The sequence below is a fragment of the Hemitrygon akajei genome, chromosome 14 (genome assembly GCF_048418815.1).
Source record: "Hemitrygon akajei chromosome 14, sHemAka1.3, whole genome shotgun sequence".
Taxonomy (NCBI): domain Eukaryota; kingdom Metazoa; phylum Chordata; class Chondrichthyes; order Myliobatiformes; family Dasyatidae; genus Hemitrygon; species Hemitrygon akajei.
Window position 1 is genome coordinate 58,449,520 of NC_133137.1, and position 25,273 is coordinate 58,474,792.

At 36.3% G+C, this 25,273-nt stretch overlaps 1 protein-coding gene across 12 annotated transcripts in view; it reads right to left on the reverse strand.

Annotated features, from left to right (window-relative positions):
• Positions 1-25,273, reverse strand: part of plekha5 (pleckstrin homology domain containing, family A member 5) — a 294,707-nt gene that overhangs the window by 164,709 nt on the left and 104,725 nt on the right. Inside the window, exon 1 of one of the 12 annotated variants that reach the window (XM_073066149.1) lies at positions 22,500-22,656. The exons of 10 other annotated variants lie outside the window; for them this stretch is intronic. Coding sequence is in view for 1 of the 2 variants with exons in the window: in XM_073066146.1 (XP_072922247.1) it covers positions 4,201-4,238 (38 nt within the window). In the remaining variant the exon portion in view is untranslated. Of the gene's footprint in view, positions 1-4,200; positions 4,239-22,499; positions 22,657-25,273 lie in introns of those variants that run through there. One more of the 12 variants, XM_073066146.1, reaches the window with a different exon arrangement.

Sequence of the window (25,273 nt, forward strand, 5' to 3'; positions counted from 1 at the left end):
TCTCAGTAGTTGATGCTTAGACCTTTTACTTTGATTTCTGCCTCAGCTTTTTTTCCATAAAGTCATTCAACATGGGAAATAATCAAACAGCCTACCATGTCTACACCAATCCAGGGGCAGCCATCTGCATGAATCCAGCCTTCCAGTGCTTGTCCAACAGTCTTCAAAGGTTCATGTAGACAGTTCTTACATGCTGCCAGCGACTCTGTTTCCACCACTCTCTCAACTCATACAAATTTCAGATGTGCTTCATTATAGATTACTCAGATTCCATGAAATGGAATAAAAATTATCCACTCTCCTCTGTGCAGAAGAGAGTTTCTAATCCCACTGAGCACCAAGGTGGAATGATAAAGATGATGGACAGAAAACAAAATAGATGGTTGTGATAAAAGAAGTCACTAATATCCCTCCACAGCAGCTTTGGAATAAGGTGGGCAATAAATCATCCTGGGGAGAGGTAGAATGTCAAGTCATATGATATTAACATCCTCTCCAAAAGGGTTTAACTAGGATCTATTCTTGAAATACTTTTCTTCACATTCATCTTCAGTGGCTTTAAAATTCCCTTAAAATCAGACCTGGAAAACCACTGCAGAAATTTAATATTAAATTGCTTTCTTAGAATAATTGCCATGTAAATATTAAGTAGTAATATAGCATACTGCCTCACCTAATTTCACCTAGAGATGCCACCAGATTTCTTCTTTTTCAAGATAAAAGTGAGAGCCTGAAACAAACAGAATTTTCACCTACAGCAGCAGTGTGCATACTTTATACAAGTTGCTTTTGTACTATTTGAGGTCCGTGTAAGTACTAATGTGTCATTATTATATACAAGTATGAAGCAGCTGTCTAAATCTCAAATGCACAATATGCAGGATAAACTAACAACTTATACATGACAAACAATAAACAAGAGACATTGCCTATGATCAGCCAGAACCACCACTACTTATGCCCTTCAGCCTCTCTTAGTCTCCATCCTGTCACAGACATTTCCATTATTCCCTCAAATAGATTTGATTTCTGTACTTCCCAGTTCCGATGAAAATTCATCAATCTGAAAGGTGAATTCTGTTTCTCCACAGGTGACTCTACTGCTGACTTCTCTAATAATTTCTGATGTTGCTTATTTCGATGAAAAAATGCCAAGGGAAAATAAATCATTCTCCTCTCCCACAGGTCCTAGTCAGATGTGATCATTATTTGAAATCAGCACAACTTCACAGCACAGCCTAGATAAACACAGCCAACTACAAAATCCTTTTCCAAGCTGACGGTTTAACAAAGTTTTTTAGGCTAAACATTTATTACTGTAAGACTAAATGAGTCCTTTTAGTATTGTCAATAAAAGAAAAATAATTTAGGATTATTCCTGTGGGTTATTATATGCTGATACAGATAAACTCATCTTTTTGATGACCATATACTTGCATCACAATCTAAATGTGCAGCAGTTCTTCACTGCACTTAGAAACATTGTAGTGTGCTGTTTTGAAGGCCTTTCATCAACCAGCTCTCTTTACCTTTCCAGTTCTATAGAGTAGATTAGTTAAAATTATCTAATTTGATCATTCAGAAATAAAATCAAACCTGTCAGAATTAAAATAGGTTGGAGTATTGTTCTGCAAACTGTTGTTCCTTTTGCTTTTGATATGGTGTGCATAAATTTGGAGATAGAAAAATATTACAAGTTCCAAGACTTTTTTTTGGTGTCCCATCTACTAATGTATTTTTGCAGTCATTCCACCAAGAAGTGATATATGTCAAACACGAGGAAATCTGCAGATGCTGGAAATTCAAGCAACACACACAAAATGCTGGTGGAACACAGCAGGCCAGGCAGCATCCACAGGGAGAAGCAATGTCGACGTTTAGGGCCGAGACCCTTCGTCAGGACTAAGTGATATATGTGCCGTTTTTAAAAACCCTTCCCTGCCCCCCCCCCCAGTTTCCTTAGAAGGATCTCTGAGGTAGCTTAGCTCTAGCTGAAAGTTTCTTCATTTAATACAAGTCATAGCTACTTTTTGAAATGTAATATTCTCAGCTATGACTATCTTGATTTAACAATTCCTGTGACTAATGGTCCAGAATTGTATTAAATCTGCCTTGGCTGTTTGCCCACTGAGATCATCGTTGCTGGTAACTTAATGTCAGTAATGGCAGTGGAGAGCTTTGAGTAACAAAGGGAATGGAAATTAAGGTTAGAATACTCAGCTCCATCACACTGCAGTGATTCCAGCCCTAATCCAGCCTTGTTTCATACTTAATGTAATGCAAAGCAAAAACAGCAGATGTTGCAGACATTCAGCAAATGATAAAGGAAATCTCTCTACAGATGCTGCCTGACCAGCTGAGTGTATTTCCAGCATTTTGTGTTTATTTTATTTCAAACTGGCAGCTCCTTTAGTATTATTTCCTCAGTAGGTGCACACTTAAGTTGCAGCAATAATCTTCTCAGCAGCATGCTCCAACGTGCACATCTAATGGGGGAGGGGGGAAGAAAGAAACTGGAAAGAAACGATTAATACAGCAAAGAAGATCTGCTCACCTATATTATAGAAATCTACATTGAAGTTGCAAAAGCTTAGGCAGTATGTCGTGATTCAGAATATAAAACCAATTGCCAAGGAACGTCTTATTATTCTTTCTTAGGATAACAGTTCCTACAAAGCCATTGTATCAATAATATCTATTGACTCAACGAATCCTATTCAGCTTTAGGCAGTAAAATTGCAATGAGTAGGCTCTATTACTTGTTGCAATATTGGAACAAATCAAAGTATCATCACCTGTGGAGCATAACACTCCAATTCAGGTTTCAAGTGGACATTCAACCATACTGTTCCCATCCTCTCTCAAACATCTTCCTCCTACTTCCATGGAACTCATGCATTACCCCTAGATTTTGGACAGAAATTACGCAAATCATCCCAGCTCATCCAATAGCAAAAACTAAAATGAATGGCCTTACTCTTTTTACAGATGTATTTTTATCTATCTGTCAACATAGCTCGATTGTTTGTTATCTGAATTACTATAATATGAAAACAATCAATGAAAATGATCTTTGTGAAGGGGGAATTTAGCAGATGACCCCGAACCAACCTACCACAGCATGTGAAGATGCAAAAAAATGGAGAAATACACTAGTACAAAATAACTAAATACAAATACAAATTGCTAAAATAAAAATCCTTCTATTCAAAAGAAAGACCATAATCCTTGGAGTGCAATTGACTCTATGGCTTAAGATCTGCTCCATTATGTTACAAAAATCTGTTTTTGAATTGCATGGCTTGAGCAGATATCCTACACTTTCAAGGAGATGGAGGCACAGTTTCATTAGCAAGTGGAACTGCAGGTCTTCAAAGTTGAATCTACCTTTCTATTATAAAATTCCCTGAAGGAGAATATAACTGGTGTATACAACTGTTGGATGAATTGAAGCAAATAGTGCACCTTCCAGATAACAATTCAAAGTTGGCACCATGAAACCTGCAAACCACCCCATGGTATCTCTGTCAAATCTCACATGAAGCTACCTGGTCAGACTTTAGAGTGCCTTCTCAGTAACCATTAATTAACACCTTCCTTCAAATGTTATACACCAAGAACTTCTCAAACAACAGTAGTAACTACTGATTGCATCTCTTGAATTGATTCTAACTCATCTGTTAGATTACCTGTCTCACCTCCGTAATAGGTCTGCTATGAAAATCATTATCATTCATGCTGGGGTTAAAAAGTAACTCTTCAGTTAACCAGGTTTTTTCTAGTTGGAGCAGACTCATTATGGTTCCTTCCACAAAATCATGTTAGTCAATATCTTGAAGTGGAGAAACACTCAGGGGGACTGGAAAGAAAAAGAAAGTGTGCATGCCCTTTCCATCCCTTTATTAGTTGGTGGATTTGCCAGATTACATGCTCTTAAGGATCTTCAAAAGTTCATCTTACACGACTCCTTTCTCAAGTCCCCATTTGTTCAATTGCATAATTTGTTAAAAGTTTAAACTTTAAAAAATTTAACAGTTCTTCAGATTCATAACCAAAATATGTAAAAGTTAAAATTACAGTAATGACAATATGCAGTAGAGATTTTGAGTCGAAACAGACAATTTATATTAAAACCAGAAGGGCCCTATGAAATCCTGTGTAATTATATATGGAAGCACAAAAACAGACTTTTTCCCTTACCAGTTCCATTTAATAATTATCATGCTGCATTCCAGCATTCTACCATGATCTAAATGCATCAGCAGCAACATCCGTTCCACACTCTTTTATGGGCTTATCTTTCTTTAATACTTCTTTGGTATTCTGTAGTATTACTTTCCACATTCTATACAAAATGCCTGGAACATAATGGAGAAAATGACATACAACTCTTAAGACATTTTATTTTTTTCATGTCGCACACTAACAGCCTCTCAGTGGAAATATTCTATCTGTGCATATTTGATCAAAATCTACTATAATTTTAAGGCCAAATACTTTTCTTATTCAGAAAAAGTTATGCTGTTTATTTTTTTTACATGGGCATCATAGATTTTTTAATAATGTTGGTAACCAAAACAGCATACACTACTTCAAAAGTGATATCTCTGAATTTTAATAAGCATTTAGCCTAACTTCATTACTCTCCAATTCCACTTACCTATAGTTAAACACCTGCTTTTGGTTTGCCTTTTAGTAGCTTTATTAATTGGTCTTGTTAGTCTGTATTCAAAGATTTGGTTATTTATATGATCATATCCTTTCTGGCTTCAGTCCATTTAGATTATTTTCCAGGTCATCTTTGACAGCTTATCTGCTTACCAAATAGAGTTCAGACACTGCTCCCTCTAGCTATCTAATCATCTGATTTATACATACTTATTCAGAATTATTTATCACATATACCTTGAAGTATATAGTGAAATGTGTGATTCGCTTTAATAACTACCATATCCAAGAATGTGCTGGGGGCAGCCTACAAGTGTCGCCACACATTCCAGCACCAACAGAGCATGCCCACAATGTTCAACATAACAACAACACAAAACTCAGAACAACACAAGCAGTAACAACAACATAACAAGATAACAGAACAAAACAAGACAACAGCAGCAAACCAAGCTTCTTTCCCACCCTCCCACCAACCCCAGGACAGGCCCCCATCCATGCCTCAAATCTTGGTCCCGGACTCTCAAATTCACAGATATCAGGCCTCCAACCTTCAGTCCCTGTGACTACAACATGTCCAATTTGAAGACTAGATGCTGCTCAGCAAGCTTACATTGGAATGGTGAACGGGGTCCTACACAGATAGCTTAAGGTGGGAGTGAACATCATGCCAATTTTTCCAATGTCTCACTCCATCTATCTCCTGTCATATTGCTGTTCTTTGCAATTTACAGTACATTTTTTCCTGACTTCAATATCACCTTTATAATGGAATGTCCAACACCTTAAAAAAAAATCATGGTTAATGCAAAAATACGGTAACTACTATTTTAGATGGCCTTTTGAAATCTTAGCACACTTAAGAGCCAAAATTAAATGGCATATTTAAATTCTCAGTGCTATATCTTCATTGTTGCTCTTTTATAAAGTTACATGGCATTTTTACTATTTCCCTCTTTCCATAATAGGATTTGAACTCAAATGCTGGATTATTAAGCATTTACCTGACACTATACTACCATACTCTGAGACACTGTGTTGATCAACATCTTGCAGATGGTGCTTCAACAATCACAGCTACTGCATTGGAAAAGATAAGATTTTAACCAGTGAAGTGTTTTCACCTTGAGTCTTTCTGCCTTTTACTTTATCCACAATGGTATATTTTGTCAAATGCTGTATGTATCTCATAGGCAATTCACCTTACTACAGGTATTCCCTGCTTTATGAAAGTTGGCTTTACGCCACTTCGCTTTTACGAAAGACCTACATTAGTACTTGTTTTCGCTAACCAAAAGAAATCTGAAGAGCATTTTGGCTTTTATGAAAAAAGGCGAAAAGCGAAAATAGTGTTCAGCATTTGTCTTGCAGTGAGTCGTTATAGAGGCAGCGCGCACCCCAAGCTGCGAGAGTGGCGAAAAGCCAAAATAGCGTACAGCGTTTGTTCTGCTCTCAGCAAAACAAACACTCAGCATCAAGCTGCCATCGCTTTCAACTGCGTGAGATTTTCACTACGAATGACAGTGCTGCAATGATTGCAGAAAAGTATGACTTTAATTTTGAAAGGGCATGTAGGTTGAGAGCAGGTTTGCAGGATGTTTTGAGTGCTTACAAAGAACTGTATGATAGAAAAATGTGTGAACCTTCCAGTGTGCTTGCTGTCTTCCCGATTCTGGTAAGTGAAACTACACTGTACATACATTATTTCTACTTCATATAGGATGTGTATTTATCATATCATTCCTGTTTTTACTATATGTTAGTGTTATTTTAGGTTTTATGTGTGATTTGGTAGGTTATTTTTTGGGTCTGGGAACACTCAAAAATTATTCACATATAAATTAATGGTAATTGTTTCTTTCATTTCAGCTTACGAAAGGTTTCATAGGAATGTTCTACTTTCGGAAAGCGGGGTGAACCCGTACCTTAGAGAATTCAACACCTTTGTTCATATTTTGATAAAAACTATAATCTTGTGTTCTTAATGGAAGCTAAACTAAGTAACAGTTAGTTATTAAGTACTGTTTCTTCCAAGATTGTTCACCTTTGTAGAACTAACTCTGGAACACAAAACCTCACTTGTTTACATGTTAAATCATTCATGTTAATAATGATTTGTAGGCCGAAGTCAACTCAATTCATTGCATAACCAGATGTTTGAAAAACAAAATTGCACCGCTTGCAAAAGCACTGGGTTGCAAATCAATTATATGGCCTGGATTCTCAATCTGTGCTCCAACCAAAGTGGGCATTATTTCAGCTAGAGACAGAGGGCTAATCTCAAGGGTCTTCCTCCCCCAGAGTCCAGAAGTGTGGTCAAAATTGTAATTGGGCTCATCTGGAGCCATACTGAGGCCTCATCTCCAAATGTTGCCTTCTAAATCTATAAGCCAGAAAAGTAAGGGCTCAAAGCTGTCATTAATTTTAAAGCTTTAAATGTCTTGAGAGATAATTAAGAACAAATTAAAAGCACATAAAACTTCAGCTGAAAACACTCAAGCAGAATAATTATTAAACAAACATTGCACATTTATGAGAACCAATGGCAAAAGGCAGCACAATTTGGCTCAAGGGGAAAAGAATGGTATAGCCATCATTGCTCATCTCTCACTGTTTCAGCAGCCCAGATTCAGTACTGACCTGTGTGTATGTGTTTTTGTGTGCGTGTCCGTGTGCGTTTAGTTTTCATGTTCTTCCCATGACTGTATTATAACATATACATACCTTGATAATGAATTTACTTTGAACTTCGGTTTTCTCCAATATTTCCAGATGCTGATTGTAGGTTAATAGGCTAATGGAAACTGGTAGATGAGTGTATCAGGATGGGATGGTTGGGATGTGTGAGGAGATAGGATACAGGGAAATAGGGAATGGTGCTGAGGAGGGATAAACTCGTTGGACTGAATGGCCTCCTTCTTTGTGATGAGTAAATATGGGGAAAATGTAAGGAACCTAAAAATGTCATGCAGTAAATTCAAAACCAAGATCAGATATGTATAAAGAGCAATTAAACATTTTTATGCCACACAAAAATGTGCACTTAATTACACAAAATCTTTCAGTGGCTAATTTTTAATCTGAGAAGTCATTCTTATTTTTTTTGGTTGAATGTTGCACAGCTTGTTGAAGTTCATCTTTAATTATGCTCAAAGGAATACCATTACAAATTAATATTTGAAGAAGTAGAAGATTCCCTTAAATGCTTAAGTCTCAGGGCAACAGCTAAGCTTGCTACATAAAGAAAGGGAAAAAAACACTGCTTCCCTAGTCACATTTTTTAAAATTAATGCACATAACTTCCCAATTTAAATAAAACAAAATTCAAATTAGTTTCAGAAAAGATTGCGAGTCCAAATCAATATGGATAACGTTTGTAAATTACTAAATTGTTTGAGTCTGGAAACCTGCTAGAATATGAGAAACTCGATTAACAGATGATAATTTCAAACAAAACTGTGGATGGACAACTTTAAAGACAAGTAGAAAATGGGGTAAACATTCAGCAGTTCAGGCAGCATTTGTAGTGAGAGAAACAGTTAACATTTTGGGTCAAAGACATTTCTCAGCAACTGATGCTGCCTGACCTGTAGAGTGTTTCTAGCATATTTTTTGCACTTAAAAAAAAAAACCTGAAAAGTAGATGTTATCGACTATAACTCAGAAGCCAGAATCTTTTAGGATTCTTATAAATGTTGAAAATACCTATCCCCAATATTGAAAAGCCTGGATGTGGAGAAGATGTTTCAAATGGTGGGAGAGCATAGGACCAGAAGGCACAGCCTCAGAATAGAAGTTCAAAGTAAGTTTACTATTAAAATGCATATATATCACCATATACTACCTTGAGATTAATTTCCTTTAATTGTCCCTTTAAAACAGAGATGACAAGGAATTTCTTTTGCCAGAGGTTGATGAATCTTTAGTCATTGGGTATATTTTATCAGTCATTGAGTCACACGGCACACAAACTGGCCCTTTGGTGCATTTGGTACATGCTGACCAAGATGCCACATCTAAGCTAGTCCCATTTGCCAGCATTTGGCCACAACCTTTAAAAAATCTTCCTAATCCGTGTCTTTTGAAAGTTGCTATTATACTTGCTTCAACAATGTCCTCTGGCAGATGATTCCACAAATACCATGCTTTGTGTAAAAAAAAAAGCCCCACTTTGTTAACCATGCTATCAGCTGACACCAAATTGGAACTTAAGCATCACTAGTGCAAGACCACAATATGAGAAGCTCTGATTTACCCAACAAATACTCTATCCTCTCATTAATCACACTTAAGTCACAAGCATGTTCTCAAATACACCTTCATCCAATAAATGTAAATAAAGCTTCATTCATACTGTAAACCAAATTCATTAAAACAAATAGCTGTTGTGCAGTCACTTCTATGAATAACCTTTCCAAGAAACTGACTCCAAATGTTTAAAAGAACCTGGTAAGGTACCAGGCTCATAAATATATCATGACGGCTTAACCATCAACAATAAAGGGACACAAAATACCCCAAATTGCATGTATGAAGTATGGGGTGGATTCTGGTTCAGTGGGACAGATTGAGACCAGTACATTTTGGCCCAATTAAGCAGCTGCCCCAGTTAGCTTAGTTTTCATGGAAATAGTTAAAAAGGTATAAAAAAGACAAACTATCATTTAACTGAGTCTCAAATTATGTATCCAAATGAGATGCAGAACAAATTAGAGCACAACCAATGCTACTACATTACTATCAAACTGTATTACTACCTAATAGTTATTATTGATGGAGGATTTCATCTGGTTTGTGTCGGCTGCTCAGACCACTGAACTCAGACTTCTGAGGTTGACAGAGTGGAACAGCCCCAGTGCAATGCCTTTTCCACTTTGAAAGCTCTCCCACATAGGTTTCATTGACATTGTTAGATATGACAGACAACCAACATGCTACCACATTCTTTTGATAGACTGTAAATGAACAAAATTAGCGCAGGCACGTAGTGGACTGCCTTCATACAATGCTTTTAACAATTGCATCCTCCAGATCTTCATTTTCATTGCAACATTCAAGTTCAAATTCTTTGTAGTTCCTAACATGTTGAAGTAGTGAAATCCATTTCATTTTCACTCCTGGCCATTTCTGGCATCTGAAAGCCTAAATGCTTGAAACCACAGTGCGCAAAACGATTCTAAATTGTCCTACTACTTATTTCTCACCAACTATCAGTAACAAAAATCACTGCTTTTTGAACACAAATATACGCAAATGATGTTATTTTAAAACTCACACAAAATGCTGGTGGAACACAGCAGGCCAGGCAGCATCTATAGGGAGAAGCACTGTCAACGTTTCGGGCTGAGACTCTTCGTCAGGACTAACTGAAAGCAAAGATAGTAAGAGATTTGAAAGTAGGAACGGGAGGGGGGAAATGCGAAATGATAGAAGACCGGAGGGGGTGGGGTGAAGCTAAGAGCTGGAAAGGTGATTGGCAAAAGGGATACAGAGCTGGAGAAGGGAAAGGATCATGGGACAGGAGGCCTAGGGAGAAAGAAAGGGGGAGGGGAGCACCAGAGAGAGATGGAGAACAGGCAGAGAGAGAGAAAAAAAGAGGGGCGAAGAACTAAATATATCAAGGATGGGGTAAGAAGGGGAGGAGGGGCATTAATGGAAGTTAGAGAAGTCAATGTTCAAACCAGCATCCACTGCATTTCTTAATTCATGTATTTAGATTGTTCTGACAGCAAAAACAACCAGAGGAAAGAAAAATTTTCAAATAATATTTAACAAAAATATCTTTGTAGGTATTGTATAGTTCTTCCTTTAATAAGCCACTGTGGTAGGAAACTTTCCTAAATCCTGTTCCTTTGCCTCATTTGAACAAAACATTCAGATGAAGCATATAAGATACCAATACTCCTGCAAAAGATAATTGAGAATGAAGTGCTCCATCTGATTCATATGCCATTTTTGGCATAATAATTCAGCAAAAGCCAAATATTGATTAAATTTGTGGTGAACACAAATGCATTCCTACCTCCCTGATGTTAAGACAGAATGAAATAATCTTTTATTGGAAGAGGAATTAATTATAGGATCAATGTGTGGTCCATCACTTTAGAAGTCGTTCTCATACTGCTTCAAAGCACTATATTGACCAATTAGGAGTTTGAAGTCTCCAAATTCCGTGTTACTTTCATTAGTCTATCTTTTGCAACTCTTGGAGTACCACGGGATTATTAATATACCTGATTATGTAACTGATACCAAAACGTGGACAATTAAAGATTGTGAAGTACCAAAACAATTTAACCAATAGGTCACAAATATTCTGTTTTTCGATAATTTAGAGCAACAGTACATCTGAGACATTCATGTGCATTGTTTTACTTTGAACAATTCAAGAAACTTGGGCGCCAAATTCCAGTTAGCTAGACAAATGACAGAAAATAATCTATCTCCAGAGAAGTTGACATTACCAGAGGCATGTTGTAAACTATAATATACTGCTGTACATTATGATATACACTTGATATAAAAGATGGCATCCAACACACAGAACACCCAAATATGACAGAGTACAACCTACCAGCATCTGTTCTACTGCCATGTTACATTAGGCTGTTTATATCAACCTATTTATCCAGTCCAATATGAAGATTACTATTTTTAATAGCATACTTTCCAGAGAATTAATGCATAAATGTTTCTGTGAATAGAGATATTATATAATGACAATTGCAAAATTGGTGGTTGAATCCTCAATGAATTCATTACGTTGACACAGCCAAGTGTTACATTGACTCTTGGCTTCCCATATAGTGCAGCTTCATAGTGAATTCATTGTGCCTTGAAAATTGAACAGTCCTGCCTTATAATGAATGAACCATTGTTCAGACTATAGTTTGCAGCAAATAGGTCGACTATATCTAGCTAATGGAAGACAAAAAAAGCTTGTTAATTGTTAGTCCTCAAAAAAAAAAAGAGAATATGAAAGAACATAGTAAAATCTCTCACCAACAGCTCTGGAAAGTCAATACTTTCTGAGCAGATAAAATCAAATCAACTGCAATTAACTGACACAGTCTTTATTGGTACAAAATAATGTCATGCTTAAAAAATACACCTTTAACATGAAGGTCACATAAGTGTCTTATGCTTTAAAATTGGTTACTTCATTTTAAATAAAAACTACCCATATTTTATAATTGCTACAAAAGAGCCTACAGCAGGAACAATCACAACTGCTTTTCAATATCATCAGAAAACTGAAAACATTTTATCAATTCATATGGTGCAGCAAATCTTTCTGTGCCCATGAAACTTGTCATGTCTGCACTTATTGTTAATAAAATAGGTATACATATTCTTCTCCATTTAATAGGGAAAATAAATGGTTTTGTTACTGCTGTATTACATCCTCCAGAGAGAAAACTCCACCATCCAGCATTATTAAGATCAAGATCCATAATCAATTAATTCTGTCAGAGTATAAAGGAATAGTTTATTTATAATACTTGTTCACAGCATGCGGAAAAACGCTGAAAAGGACAAATTCATTCTCAATTTCTAAAATCTCACTCCCCAGTTTATTATGGTAATCTATTCTTTGTCACATGCCCATCAACTCACGCTAATGTGAGTTAACTAATGTCACGCTAACTCACTGTCCACCTAACCTAATAATTGGGGGTGGGTGGGGTTTGGAGGGAGGGTAGCATATATAACTGATAGTAACCAATTACTGGATGCAAGAGGATACCAGAAAACCCAGGAGAATATGTAAACTCCCTACAGAAATTGCAAAGATCAGAATAAAACTTGAGTCATTGGAGCTGGCAAGGAGCTGTCTCTGTTATGCACTGCATTGTCCATTCTTTTGTTGCCCATTGAAATGAAGATAGAACTACATCTTTCATGGTTTCAGGCTTTACTGTGAAGTGTTGCACTTACATAGACAAGAGATTTCACACTTCTAAAACTACAACAATAATAAGTGAATGACATTTCTTAAATCAGGATGATGCGTAATTTAGACGGGGAACTTGGCAGTAAAAGGGTTCTTATGATTGGACTACTTTATCCTCCCTGCTAGATGATTTCTGAGTAAAAACCACCACTTAAGGTGATACTGGATATCTGGTTATTCACTGAAATTAATGTATCTGCCTACAGTACAGGATATGGTAAGGTGAGGGGTAATATTCAGCCTGGCTTTGCAATGCAATTACATGCCACAACAGTACTGCAAATGAATCATTTTTTTCTACATGAGGTTAACCTCAACCTTGATGTCCACCATGGCAAATCAGCAGGCCAAACTATTTGGGGGCTTGACATTAGGAATGTGCACTCTGAGTGTAATCGTGGAATACTAAGATTTGGAGGATGTAAAATTGGAAAATAAATGAAGTTTCTAAGTGCTTTAAAACACCACTTAGTGTTGTGACTAATGCTATGCAGATTCTGAGCTGTCGTGCTTTATGTGCAGATAAGAGTTCAGAACCACCCACTGTTTTATATAATAGAAAAACATAGGTTTATAAATTGAAAACACTGTAAAGGAAAGCAGGTAGGATATGCTGAGTTAATAGTGAACACTGCTGAACTGATCATTTTTGATGAACCTCTCCTTGCTAGAGCTATCTATTTCAATTACCTAGATGATTAAATCCCAGGAGGCAGACCAGTAACTGGCCAGATTGGGTATAACCTGCTAAATTACCATAAGCATATGCTTGGGAGGCAATGATCATAACATGATACTGTAGAATTCACCCTGCAGTTTGAGAAGGAGAAGATCAAGTCAGATTTATTGATATTACAGTGAAATAAAGGGAATTAGAAGCTTTAGAAAAACATCGGTCATAGACCGTGGAAGAAGTAAACCTGCAGGTATCAGCCAGATATATTAGAGTTACCATTGGTGTGTTCAATAAAAATGAATATGCTGAAAATAGCAATTTGGGAAAACAAGCTTTTTCTATTGATCTCTTCATTGGGGTTCAGCAATAGATTAGAACTTTGCAATCCCTTTGGATGATAGATTTATTTTCAAAATTTTACTTGCATTTCTGCCACACCTTCATCTTAATCTTCTTGTAAATCCTCATTTACACTGGATCCCCTTCAAGCGAACATTTTTAAATTCTCAAAGAAGTTCAATAACGTAAACATTAACTCCCTTCTCGACACCACAGAGCAGCTTGATCTGCTGTGTGCTTCCAATGTTTTCAACTTTTATTTAAGATAATTAGTTTCAAGTCTTTTTTTTAAAGTATAGTTCTTAAAATGTCCTTTCTGCTGTCCTCCCTGCTTAAGCTTTGCTTTCTGCTCCTTTATCAGCCCTGTATGCCCATTGCCATTCTGTTCCTCAATATATGATGTTGACAACCGTTATCCTTGCCATTATTTGTCCTAGGCACTCTCTCATCCCCCTCTCTCTTAAGTGCTAACTGTTAACGCTTTTCTTTTCTCTCCCAACATGTTTGCATCATTTTTATCATCCACTTTCCAAAAAAAAAATCCAAAACTCTGCAGGATATTGTTTTTTGGAGCAGATTAGTTTTTCCTCTGGTTGCTGCTCAGTTGAATCCCATCACTGAAGCATTTCAGGATGTTTTCCATTGTTATATAATGTAGTTGTTCCATTTAATCCTGCCTTTCTATTCTGTGAATACAAGTTAAATGTACCATTGGCAGGTTAAAGGCCATCCAGTATCTTGACTAATAAGAGGAGATGTGATTAAGTCAGCGGAATGGGAGTAGAACAAACTTTCCCACAGAGGCTGTGGATGGAATGCACAATACTTTTTGGCTTGATTGGCTCTCCATTGTGCCTGCAATAGCTTTAATGCAAGGGGGTTTCCACTTACTGGTGCAAGTTTTGAATTTCTTGAAAACATACCTGACTATGTTGTAATGTTTCAACTTTAGTTTCCTCTGAGCTATAGAAACTTTTCAAGTTGGCAATGGAATGACGCTTTTGTTGGGCTATCTTGAGGCATACTTTCTGCATTAATTCCAGCATGTAAATAGAGCCACCATCATCGACTAGGAAGAAGATAAAACTGTTACATCATTGGATTTCTTTCACTGTCTTCATTTTAAATTGTGCACCATTCTGAGTAACATAGGTATCACTCATCTTTTATTATTGCTGTTTTAAAATTGTGGAATTATAAATCTAAGGAACACTTGACTATAAAGGCTGAAACTATGGAAGTAGGAAAACTAAGTTCACTTATTTGCCAGCAACACTACATTTCATGAATGAAGAAAAGTAACTGAGGAGGCATTTGAATGTAAGAAAGCCCAAATACCAAGAGCTGGTACAGCAGTGTCAGAGATGCGTGGAGAGCACGATGTGAGTCTATTAAGGTGGTATGTAGAGGTTTTGCTGACCGCTTGCTGTGCAGAACTTACTAACTCCTTGACATTACAGGGGCTGCAAAGAGCTATCAGGACCATCACAGAGGCTGCTGAGTGAGTGTCCAGATGGCTATGGATCAAGAGGTGTGTCATTGCTGCTGGGACACAAGCTAGGGCCTAGTCAATCTTGGCTGGGTCATCTGGGCGAAAGCATCTGATGCTGGAAGACCTGAAACACCCAATGATCCTAGGTTACATCACTGATGGTGTGTCCCAGCATATCCTAGGATGTATCTCAGCATCAAACTGCAATGTGTGCTTTATTCCAGCAGATATATGCTTTTATGAATAAGGACAACACTAAATTACGAAAGACCATTAAAATGAAAGAACCACCAGGTTCAGGAGCGGTTATTATTACTCAGCCATCAGGGTCTTAAATCAAAAGGGATAATGCCACTCAGCTTCACAAAAACCATCAATGAAATGTTCCCACAACCTTTGGACTCACTTTTAAGGACTCTTCATCTCATGTTCTCAATATTTATCGCTGACTTATGTATTATTATTTCTTTCTCTTTGTATTTGCATGGTTTGTGGTCTTTTGCACACCGGTTGAACACCCAAGTTGGTACAGTCTTTCACTGTTTCTGTCTGGGTATTATTCTACTATGGATTTATCGGGTATGTGGTCACATATAAGTACTCTGAAAATAAATTTACTTTGAATTTTTAACTCCCAAATACTAAAAAATGAATCAACTTCAAGAGCTTAAAGCAAATCATCTCTGCATCCATGAACAAATATAAACTAAATGTACTTTAATTTTGTATTTCCCACAACACTTCGTTAAAGGCACCATTCAGAAAAGGATGTTGTCAAATACAGTTCTTTGACTGAATATCAGGAAAACTTTTACACTCACTAAAAATGTTTATGCCATTCACAAAAGCATAAATACAAAATTTCACATTACAGATTTTGACAGTTAAAAAGATCAGAGCATGCCCCTTTATTATTTCCTACAGAAACTATGGTCAGTACAGACATGAAGTTCCAATGTCCGAGAAAACTGATCACTTTCTTATATTTTAAACATTTTGCACTCATAGCCATATAATTATTACTTAATGTCCCTGCCCCCATAGTGTGTATGTACAAAGCAATGCAGTAAGTTAAACACCTTCTCAAAAGTGATTTGAGGGAAGCCTCCTTTAGTTATATATTAAATTCAATAAAGAGTCATTGCGCATCTGAATATACCAATTCTATCGATTATTCACACAATCGGTGTTAACCATGGTAATATGCACACAAGACTCCATATGCCATGCAATCAAGATTAAATTCATGGCACAGTGATATCTTAATAATTAGAAGTAATAAACACAATGCTTCCTTTAAAAATATAGAGTGAATTTTTACCAATATTAACAAAAGAAGGCTCACAGATATTGTTGTTTCAAGGGCAAATAAAGAGAAGATGGAGATAAAGGTCTTTCCATAGACTTCAAATTGAAATCCAAATTAATCCACACGAGAAAGGATAAAAACAGCTTGCATACAGGAAGCAATGATCGTGCAAAACAAACGGCATACAAAACTGTGCCTCTAGAGGCCAGAACACACTGACTACCTGAACAAGAAAGGTAAAATAATTTTGAACAAAATATTCACTTGCTTGACTTTATGTGATTTTTCTAGAAAGAAGCAGAACAATACTTTTAATTCCTTTCAGTTGACCAGGGTTTCCCAACCTGGGATCCACAGACCCTCTATTAATGGTAGGTATCCATGGCATAAAAAAGGTTGGGAATTCCTGCATTAGACCCTTAATTCAAGTTTTTATTGTACTAATAAACTTGAAATCCAACACACTTGCAAAGCATATTCTACCTCATTACTTCTAAAAGCTTATGTAACCTACCTTAAAACATGCAATTATAAAACTGTGGAAAGATTTCAAAAAACTCAGTGTCATGAGTAGTTGAAAGACAAAGACCAACAAAAGTTTTGCTCCATATGGATATAAAAATAACAAACCCCAAAATATCAGTGAAGGTCAGTTAAAATATGTTACATTATATTATTTCAATTAAGAGGTAAGAAAGTAGTTTGAAGGATGACATCAGGTAGTTTTTGAGTTGCTGGTATCTCATCAGTAATATGTTGAATATTGATAAATCCAAATGACAGATTTACTTCTGGGAAGGACAAGTAGAACCTATGCATGTAAATGACAAGAGAAAACAGTACTCCTCATGCATTTTCTGTCTCTTGCATCGAACAACTGTCTTGGCAGCATACTAAATAGCACAATTGAGAAGAGACAGAGAAACAGCATAGAAAATTAAATATTGACTCTGATAATCAATCAATTAAAGCCTAAAGCAGATTTAACAGTTGAATTTCCCACTGTGGAAACAATTTAAAAAGGCTAAAAAGGAGGCTGAACACAACTGAAACTTCAGCTATACCCTTCCCATCAATCTCAGCCGAAGTCTGATGGGAAGGATATTCTACAAATAATTTGTAAAAGATTTTCAAATTATGGCCCAGTGGCTGCTGATTTCTGAAATAAAAGAACCTCACTTGACCAGATTTAAAACGTTGGAAATAACTCAAGAGTATGTAGAATAGCCTTGACATGAACACCAAAAGTTGAGCTTTTTTATTTTCTACTAAATTGTTTTTTTTTGTCATGTTAGTGAGAACTACATGGGAAAAGGCGACAGACAAAAATCTATATTAACAGTGGTCATCACTCAATACATAAAATTAATTGGAATACATGTGATCAAATTTACAGCTCATATTCGGTATAAAATTTACAAAATGTCAACAAATATCTTTTGAAGCTGGAATTCTACAAAATAATTAATCCTCCAACAATATCCTCTTTGCCCAAATAAAGAATCCCAAAAGTCTGATAAAAGTCTGGTTTTCTGGTTGCCTTGTGAAAATTCGCATTTACTTATTTATTACTCTTAGTATTATTTACTTATTTATTATTATTGTTTTATTATATTTGGATCACTTGACATCATTTTCAGTGGTTGTCAGTCTGTGTAGCTTTTCATTGATTTTATTGTATTTCTTTGTTCTACTGTGAATGCCTACAAGAAAATGAATCTCAGAGTAGTGTATGGTGACATATATGTACTTTGATAATAATAAATTTACATTGAACTTTAGAATTCCAGCTGCAAAATGCAGACACAAAGACAATTCTGCTCCTTTAATCAGGAAAAGGAAAATACCAATTCCATGAAAATTCCTCAAACTAACTCCACTTAAGCGCTTAATCTTGAAAAAGTTAAGTATATAAAGTATCAACTTTTTAATAATTCAGTCTATCATACAATATCAGTAAAATCTTTCCCACCATCTTTAAAAATGGTTTGTTCACCCACATCAACTAAAATTTTATTCAATGCTCACTCACTGACAGATTTGAACAGCCTGAAAAAAAGAGTACCTTTGTGCATATGTGGGAGCAAAGTACAGTAAGCATGAGTCAGTGTCAGAATAATGTACGAGTCAGTGTCAAAAAAAAATTCAAACCATACCACTAGTCATCTGCTTTTTCACTCTATTTCCCAGAGTTTATGTTGCCAGTTTATTCCCACTAATTTAATACATAATTAATGTTTTAACTGGGAAACAAAAGTTTTAAAATAATTTACCATATCTGACTACAGATCCAACAATGGAAAACAGTGGTAAGAATGAAATAGCTTGGTACCATTAAACAACCTCTCTGATGTTTCACCAGTACTAGTCAAGAATACTCTGTGGAATATCTGGAGATTACATGGATAGACTGTATTGTGTAATACGATATTTGAGGAATGGGTGATTAAAGCCCTTTTGGGGGAACAGAATCTTTATTACATGACTAAGAGTGTAAAGTTCTAAAAATAAAAAGTGAGGCTGGCTTTTTTAAGTGAATACATATTGCAGCTGCTTTTATTTGAAAGAATCACCAGCTTTTTCCTCACAAGATTGATAAAAAAACATCTTCTCAGAATAAGCTGGTGATTCTTTTTTAAAAAGAACCCAGGATTTTTTACCCTGGTTCTTTGACAAAAAAGAGAATGGTTCATAAGCTTTCAAAATCTCTTCCTTGGATTGTAGTTTTGAGAAATTGTACTTCAGTCCAAAATCATCCCCAAATAGGTGTCTATAATAATAATTTTAGCAATAGTGTCTAAAAGCAAATTGGCAGCCACGATTCCAAATAAAAACACATTTAAAGTTAACATGTCAGAAATTATTTAAAGTCTACATGACGGGGTGATAGGCTGGTGATTGAAAACATGGTCTCCTTGTGCCAAAACCCACAGAGAGTGGTGCTGCTAAAGGAAAATGTAATTACTTTTAAAGAGAAAAAAAATCAAGTGGCAACCTAGATACAAAAATCAACAGCCTCCACTTAAAACAATCAGCCAGTTTTATTTTCAAAAGCCAATGAGTGATGCTCCCTGTCATTATAACTTGGATGAAACCCACTCCATGACTAATAATTTGTACTGTCAAATAAGACACTCCAAATCATTTCAGAGCTTGGACAAATAAAGAAGAATAATGACCATGTAGGAAATGGGCAAAGTTAATAGTTAAAGTAAAAGGTTCTGAGTAGGATTCTGAAGAGAATAACACAAAAGGCATGGGATATTGCTGGAAAAAAAAACACTTCAATGAGAGAAAATATCATTAAAACAGTGAACTGATGACACCAGGAGAGCAACCAAGATGGGAACAACATGTTGCTCCCTGACACCCGTGTCAGGGTGTCAAATGTGTATATATCATCATTTGGATTAGGCTGGGCAAAGATCCTGAAATTTAACCAAAGGATGTTATAAAACAAGAGTAATGGAGTCACTCACTGCTGGGTTCAGAAAAAGAAAACAAGCAACTGCACAATAACATTATCAGCATGATCTCAATTCAAGGACATAAATCCAACTGCATCAATGCCCCACTTATCACAGTCTGGGAAAGGAAAAATTAAAGGACCTGGTTTGATCCAAAAGTTCCTTCGATCCCAAGGTCACATGTGGGGGTGTTCACATGATTGCACAATGTCCAACTGTGCTCACAGCTCCAGTGCAACTGAAACAGCCAATGCCTATATGTACAACAGACCCTATATGACTCTCTGGAATGCAAGATTGGGATTGGAAACAAAGGATATGAAAAAGAAGATTTGGAAGAAATGTTCTATTAATGCTAGATGGATTCCAAAACTGAAACATGCATGGTACATTAATTACTACTACAGATTAAAAGTGAACTTACCAATATGAAAAGAAAAAAGTGCATCTTCCATTCAAATGATATTGTTTCTTCAGCATTGCTTGAGGTGCAAACATTCTGTCCCCAGAACACCAATGCAGTGTCCTGAGTCTCAACATGTCCTAATCTTCATCAGAGTCCTGATGAAGAATCTTGGCCTGAAACACCAACTGTTTCCTTCCCTACATAGATACTTCTTGACTTGGTGAATTCCTCCAGCATTTTGTTTGCGTTGCTCCTAGTCTCAACCACCTTCCATGGGTTTATCAATGATCTATCATAAAGTCAGCAGCTGGGTCAATTACTGATGACTTTACAACATTAATTACATTTGCAACTCCTTGGCAAATGAAGTGGTACATGCCTGCATGCAACATGACCCACACAACATTCAGGCATGGGCTGATAAATGGCACGTAAAACTTATACCACAAAGACTAATTGTAACAAGAAGGGGCCTCATCATCTATCTTTGACATTCAATGGCATTTGTCACTTAGCCTCTACTATTATTATATTAGAGGTATTGTTGACCAGAAACTAAGCTTTCACATAAATATTTTGCCTACAAGGGCAGGTTGGAGCGAAGACAGCTTGCAGTGAGTGATTCATCACCCAACACCTCAAATCTTTAATACTAGGAGTGTATCAATCCATCACCATTTCAGAATCAGAAACAGTTTAATCCATTTGCCATTATCAATAGATGTCAAGAAACTCAATGTCAAGCAGGATAAAGTACCCTAAGTGGACTAGAACGCCATTCACCACACTAAATATTAATTCTAACACATTGTGGTCACAGCTAGTAACACCAATTAAATACACCGCAGTAATACAAAAACCCAGAGCCTCTGCCACCAAGAGCAATAGAGGTTTCAAATCCATGGGAAGCTCCCCCTTCAGGACACACACTACCTACCGCCGGAACTATATTGTTATTCCTTCACCACTGCTGGGTCAAAACCCTGAAACTACTTCTACACCAGCATTTGAGAGTACCTACACCAGAAGGACAGCAGGAACTTAAGCATGTAGCTCTTGTGTAATTAGAAGTGGCCAATAGATGCTGGTCTTGCGAAGCCCTAATACCAATAAATACAGTAAATAAGAAATGCAAATAAACAGTTTTTTTTCTTTTACCAACACTACTCAAACTGGAAAACCTCCAGGGATATTTGGAACATAATAAGTTGCATGACTGCTGTACAGCATTCTGTAACATCAAAAATGGAGCCCAACCAAATATCTCAACACTATCTCCAGTAAACATTAATCATGATAGCCACTAGCATGAAAATGTGAATATTCCTTGAATTTATTTTAAAATGAATGAATTCCATTAAAATACATAGTAAAATGAAAAGACAATTAAGTCCCCAGAATTTTCTATTCCCCCACCCTCGATTAAAACATGTTGCAGTTTAAAAAAAAATGTTACACACTGAAAACATCACTGTTAGCACAAATTTATGAAGAGAAAAATGTTTTAATGAGAAAAATGTTTTAAAAAGATTGCATTGATGAGTTTATTATGCCCTTTAAAACTGATTTTAGAGACTCTGGATATGTAAATACTGTATACTTCAGTTTACAGCTTCCTTCACTATAGTTTAATGAATTAACAGTAAAATCTATACAAGCAATTGACCCATATAATAACTTTTGTAAAATGAACCAAAAAGCTAAATATTCCCACAAATATGAATTACATCTCGTTTACAAGTTGCAGAATAAAATTAATAAAGCTAAACAAATCTCCTTCTGAATTCCTCCACCCTGAATTGCTTGTAATGTGCTTATCTATGAATTTACCAGACAATCGTACCAAAGCTGGTTGCAGGCTTCTACCAGTCTATAGAATAACTAATAATCATCATATCGCAGAGGCAAATAGTCTGTCACCAGTGATCGGAACAAACAGTGCCAAATGTCTGACGCTCTTTTCAAATTTCAAGCGAATTTATTTTGCTTGCAGTTCAAGCATTATAGCTTTTATTATTGCTTGAACTTTAAAGACTTTCATCTATATACTAAAGGCATATATATAAAAAACTGCAAAACAATGTGGAATCTCAATCTTTGTAACAGAATTTTTTAGGCAAAAAAATCTACATAAATGCAACATGCAACTTGAATACAGTATAGCTCTTCTGATCAAAATCATACTTACATTGTATTAACCAATTGCCTTGGTATGCTGCACAATTCCAGCAACTAAACCAGCAAATAAAAACAAAATCACAGCACAAACTCAGACTTTAGTCTTCAAGGTAATTCAATCCTTTTGCTGAACTCCCGACATCTGTCAAGATGCAGTATTTGCTAAGTTCTGAAATGGATCCCGTTTCTTTGAAGAGGTTCCCCAGTGAGCAATCTAATGCCGAAGAGAGAGAATAAAGCATCACAGCTGTCAAGCCGCTTTGCAGGAACTGAAACTCGACACTGTGCATGATGTCATTTCAATGCTACATTATGTGAAACAGTTCTGTTTCATACCTTGCAAACATATAATTCTTTACTGGATACACAAAATATCAAATTATCAAATGTTAAAAAAGACACTGGCTTAGGCATTTAATTGAAATTGTATTTATGTGTTCTTAAGAAAACACATTTCAGTGAACCTTTATGGTTGTGTGGGTAGAACAGATTTATTGTACAATCACCACTAATTCTGCAATAGTGAAGTCTGAATTTTTTTCTGTAAACATTTACATGAATTTTTCCACAGAACTTATGCGTCAGTAGTGGTCCTGACCTATCAAATCAGAAGTCAGGGTGAAAAACTATAACTCTAATCCTATCTAGCTTCTATCTCGGAATTATGAACACAAACAATCTTCCAAAGTACGACCACTAGAGCACCCTACCTTTGGGAACAAACCATTATACTACATTAACCCTCGCGCAAGCATAATATGCAATTTATAATATTGCATAGATTTCAGCTGTTTGGTTTGAAACACTGTTAATTAAGTCTTAAATAATGCCTTATAAAATCCACAAACTTTGTTCTCCTTTTAAAGACACTGGAAGGCAATGAGATGATTGCATTTTTAATGTGTACAGGCATCTATTATTCTCTGTTCATATCAGATTTGTACCTTACAATGCCTTTCAAAAATACACTAAAATGCAAAAGTAATAAACTATGTTAGCTTATTCATTAACATAGCTAATATCTTACAACTGAACTGAACTTTTGGAAATGTGCACTGAATAGAAATTACAAGGAACATACTTTACTTCCCTGTATAAATGTATACAGAAGTGGTCTACAAGGATTTGTGGGTTGAAAGGCAGAGTTATACAATGTGGACACAGGCCCTTTAGCCCAATTTGTCGATACCAATCAAGATGTCCTCTGAAAAATATGAATATCAGTCACAATAGAACACAATATTGCTTCTAACTTCTATTTAAATAAAAGCAACTCTTTTCAAATTTAAAAACGAGATATCTTTCAGAATGAAGAACACAATGGTACAGAATTTCCTGTCTGAAACGAGAGCATGTGTTCAACACTGTGAATATGAACTTACCTATTTCAGGTATTTGATCATAGACTTACCAAGTATGGAAACAGATCAAACACTCATTGACATTAATTCTACATTAATCCTATTACAATCTCCACACATTCTCATCAGTTCCCTCCAGATTCTGCCATTCACCTCCACAATAGAGGTAATTAATCAACAAGTCTGCACTCCTTTAGGAGGAAAATGGAGCATCTGGAGAAAACAGAGTCAAACAGAAAATATGCAAAATGTTGTCTTGTTTTTACTGTGTTCTGTACCAGCAGTTATGGTCGAAATGACAGTAAAAAGTGTCTTGACTTAACTTGCAAGTTCAACATCGATAAAATAAAGTGTCAGTTTTGGGAACTTGGTGTCAAACATGCAACCTTCACTTGCAGCTAGCCAAATGAAATCTGTGTTTCAATGCAGGAGATGTGGTAGAGAAGACTGATATTGGTACATTTATCTTCCAAGTGAATTTGGATAATCTTGCCAAGCAGCATTAGTGGTACCACTGACATTCCCTCTATAGGTAGTCCATGACTCAAAAGTACATGGGAGGGCAGGACGCCTACTGCTGACCAGTAAATCTTCCTGAAGTGAATTTGAGGTCAATCTTTAAAAACACTTTTCCCCAGAGTCAACAGTGAAGGTGACTGAGAATTTCATCATCTATGCCATTTTACATTAAAAGTTGGTTCCTCATATATGGAAAACAGTCCACATTTTCCCCAGGGTCTTGCAATGGATCTTTAATGTTGAAGACAGTGTTGTAGAACTCTCAATGACCATGATTTCAATTTCTGAGGCTGATGTAAGTGCATCCTTCAAGAGGGTGAACCCACAGAAAGCATCCAACCCAGAAGGTACCTGGCCGAGTACCAAGACTTGTGCTGATCAACTGGATGGAGTGTTCACTGAAATCTTTAACCCCTTGCTTCAGCAGTCTGAGGTACCCATCTGCTTCAAGCAAGCTTCAATTACACTAGTGCCTACGAAGAAAGTGACAACTTGCTTCAATGAATATTGTCCTGTAGGACTTACATCCACAATGATGAAATGTTTTGAGAAGTTGATAACGAAACATCAACTCCTGCCTGAGAACTGACTTGGTTCTGCTCCTATTTGCTTACTGGCCCAACAGGTCCATTGTAGATGCCATCTCATTGGTTTTGTACTGAATCCTGGAACATCTGAACAGCAAAGCTGCATACATCAGGATGTTTTTTATCTACAGCTCAACATTAAATACCATCATCTCTTCGAAACTAATCATCAAGCTTCAAAAACTTGGCCTCAATACCTCCTTGTGCAATTGGAACCTTGATTTTCTCACCTGCAGACCCCAGCCAGTTTGGATTGGCAACATCTCCTCCACAATTTCTATCAGCACAGGAGCACCACAAGGCTGTGTGCTTAGCCC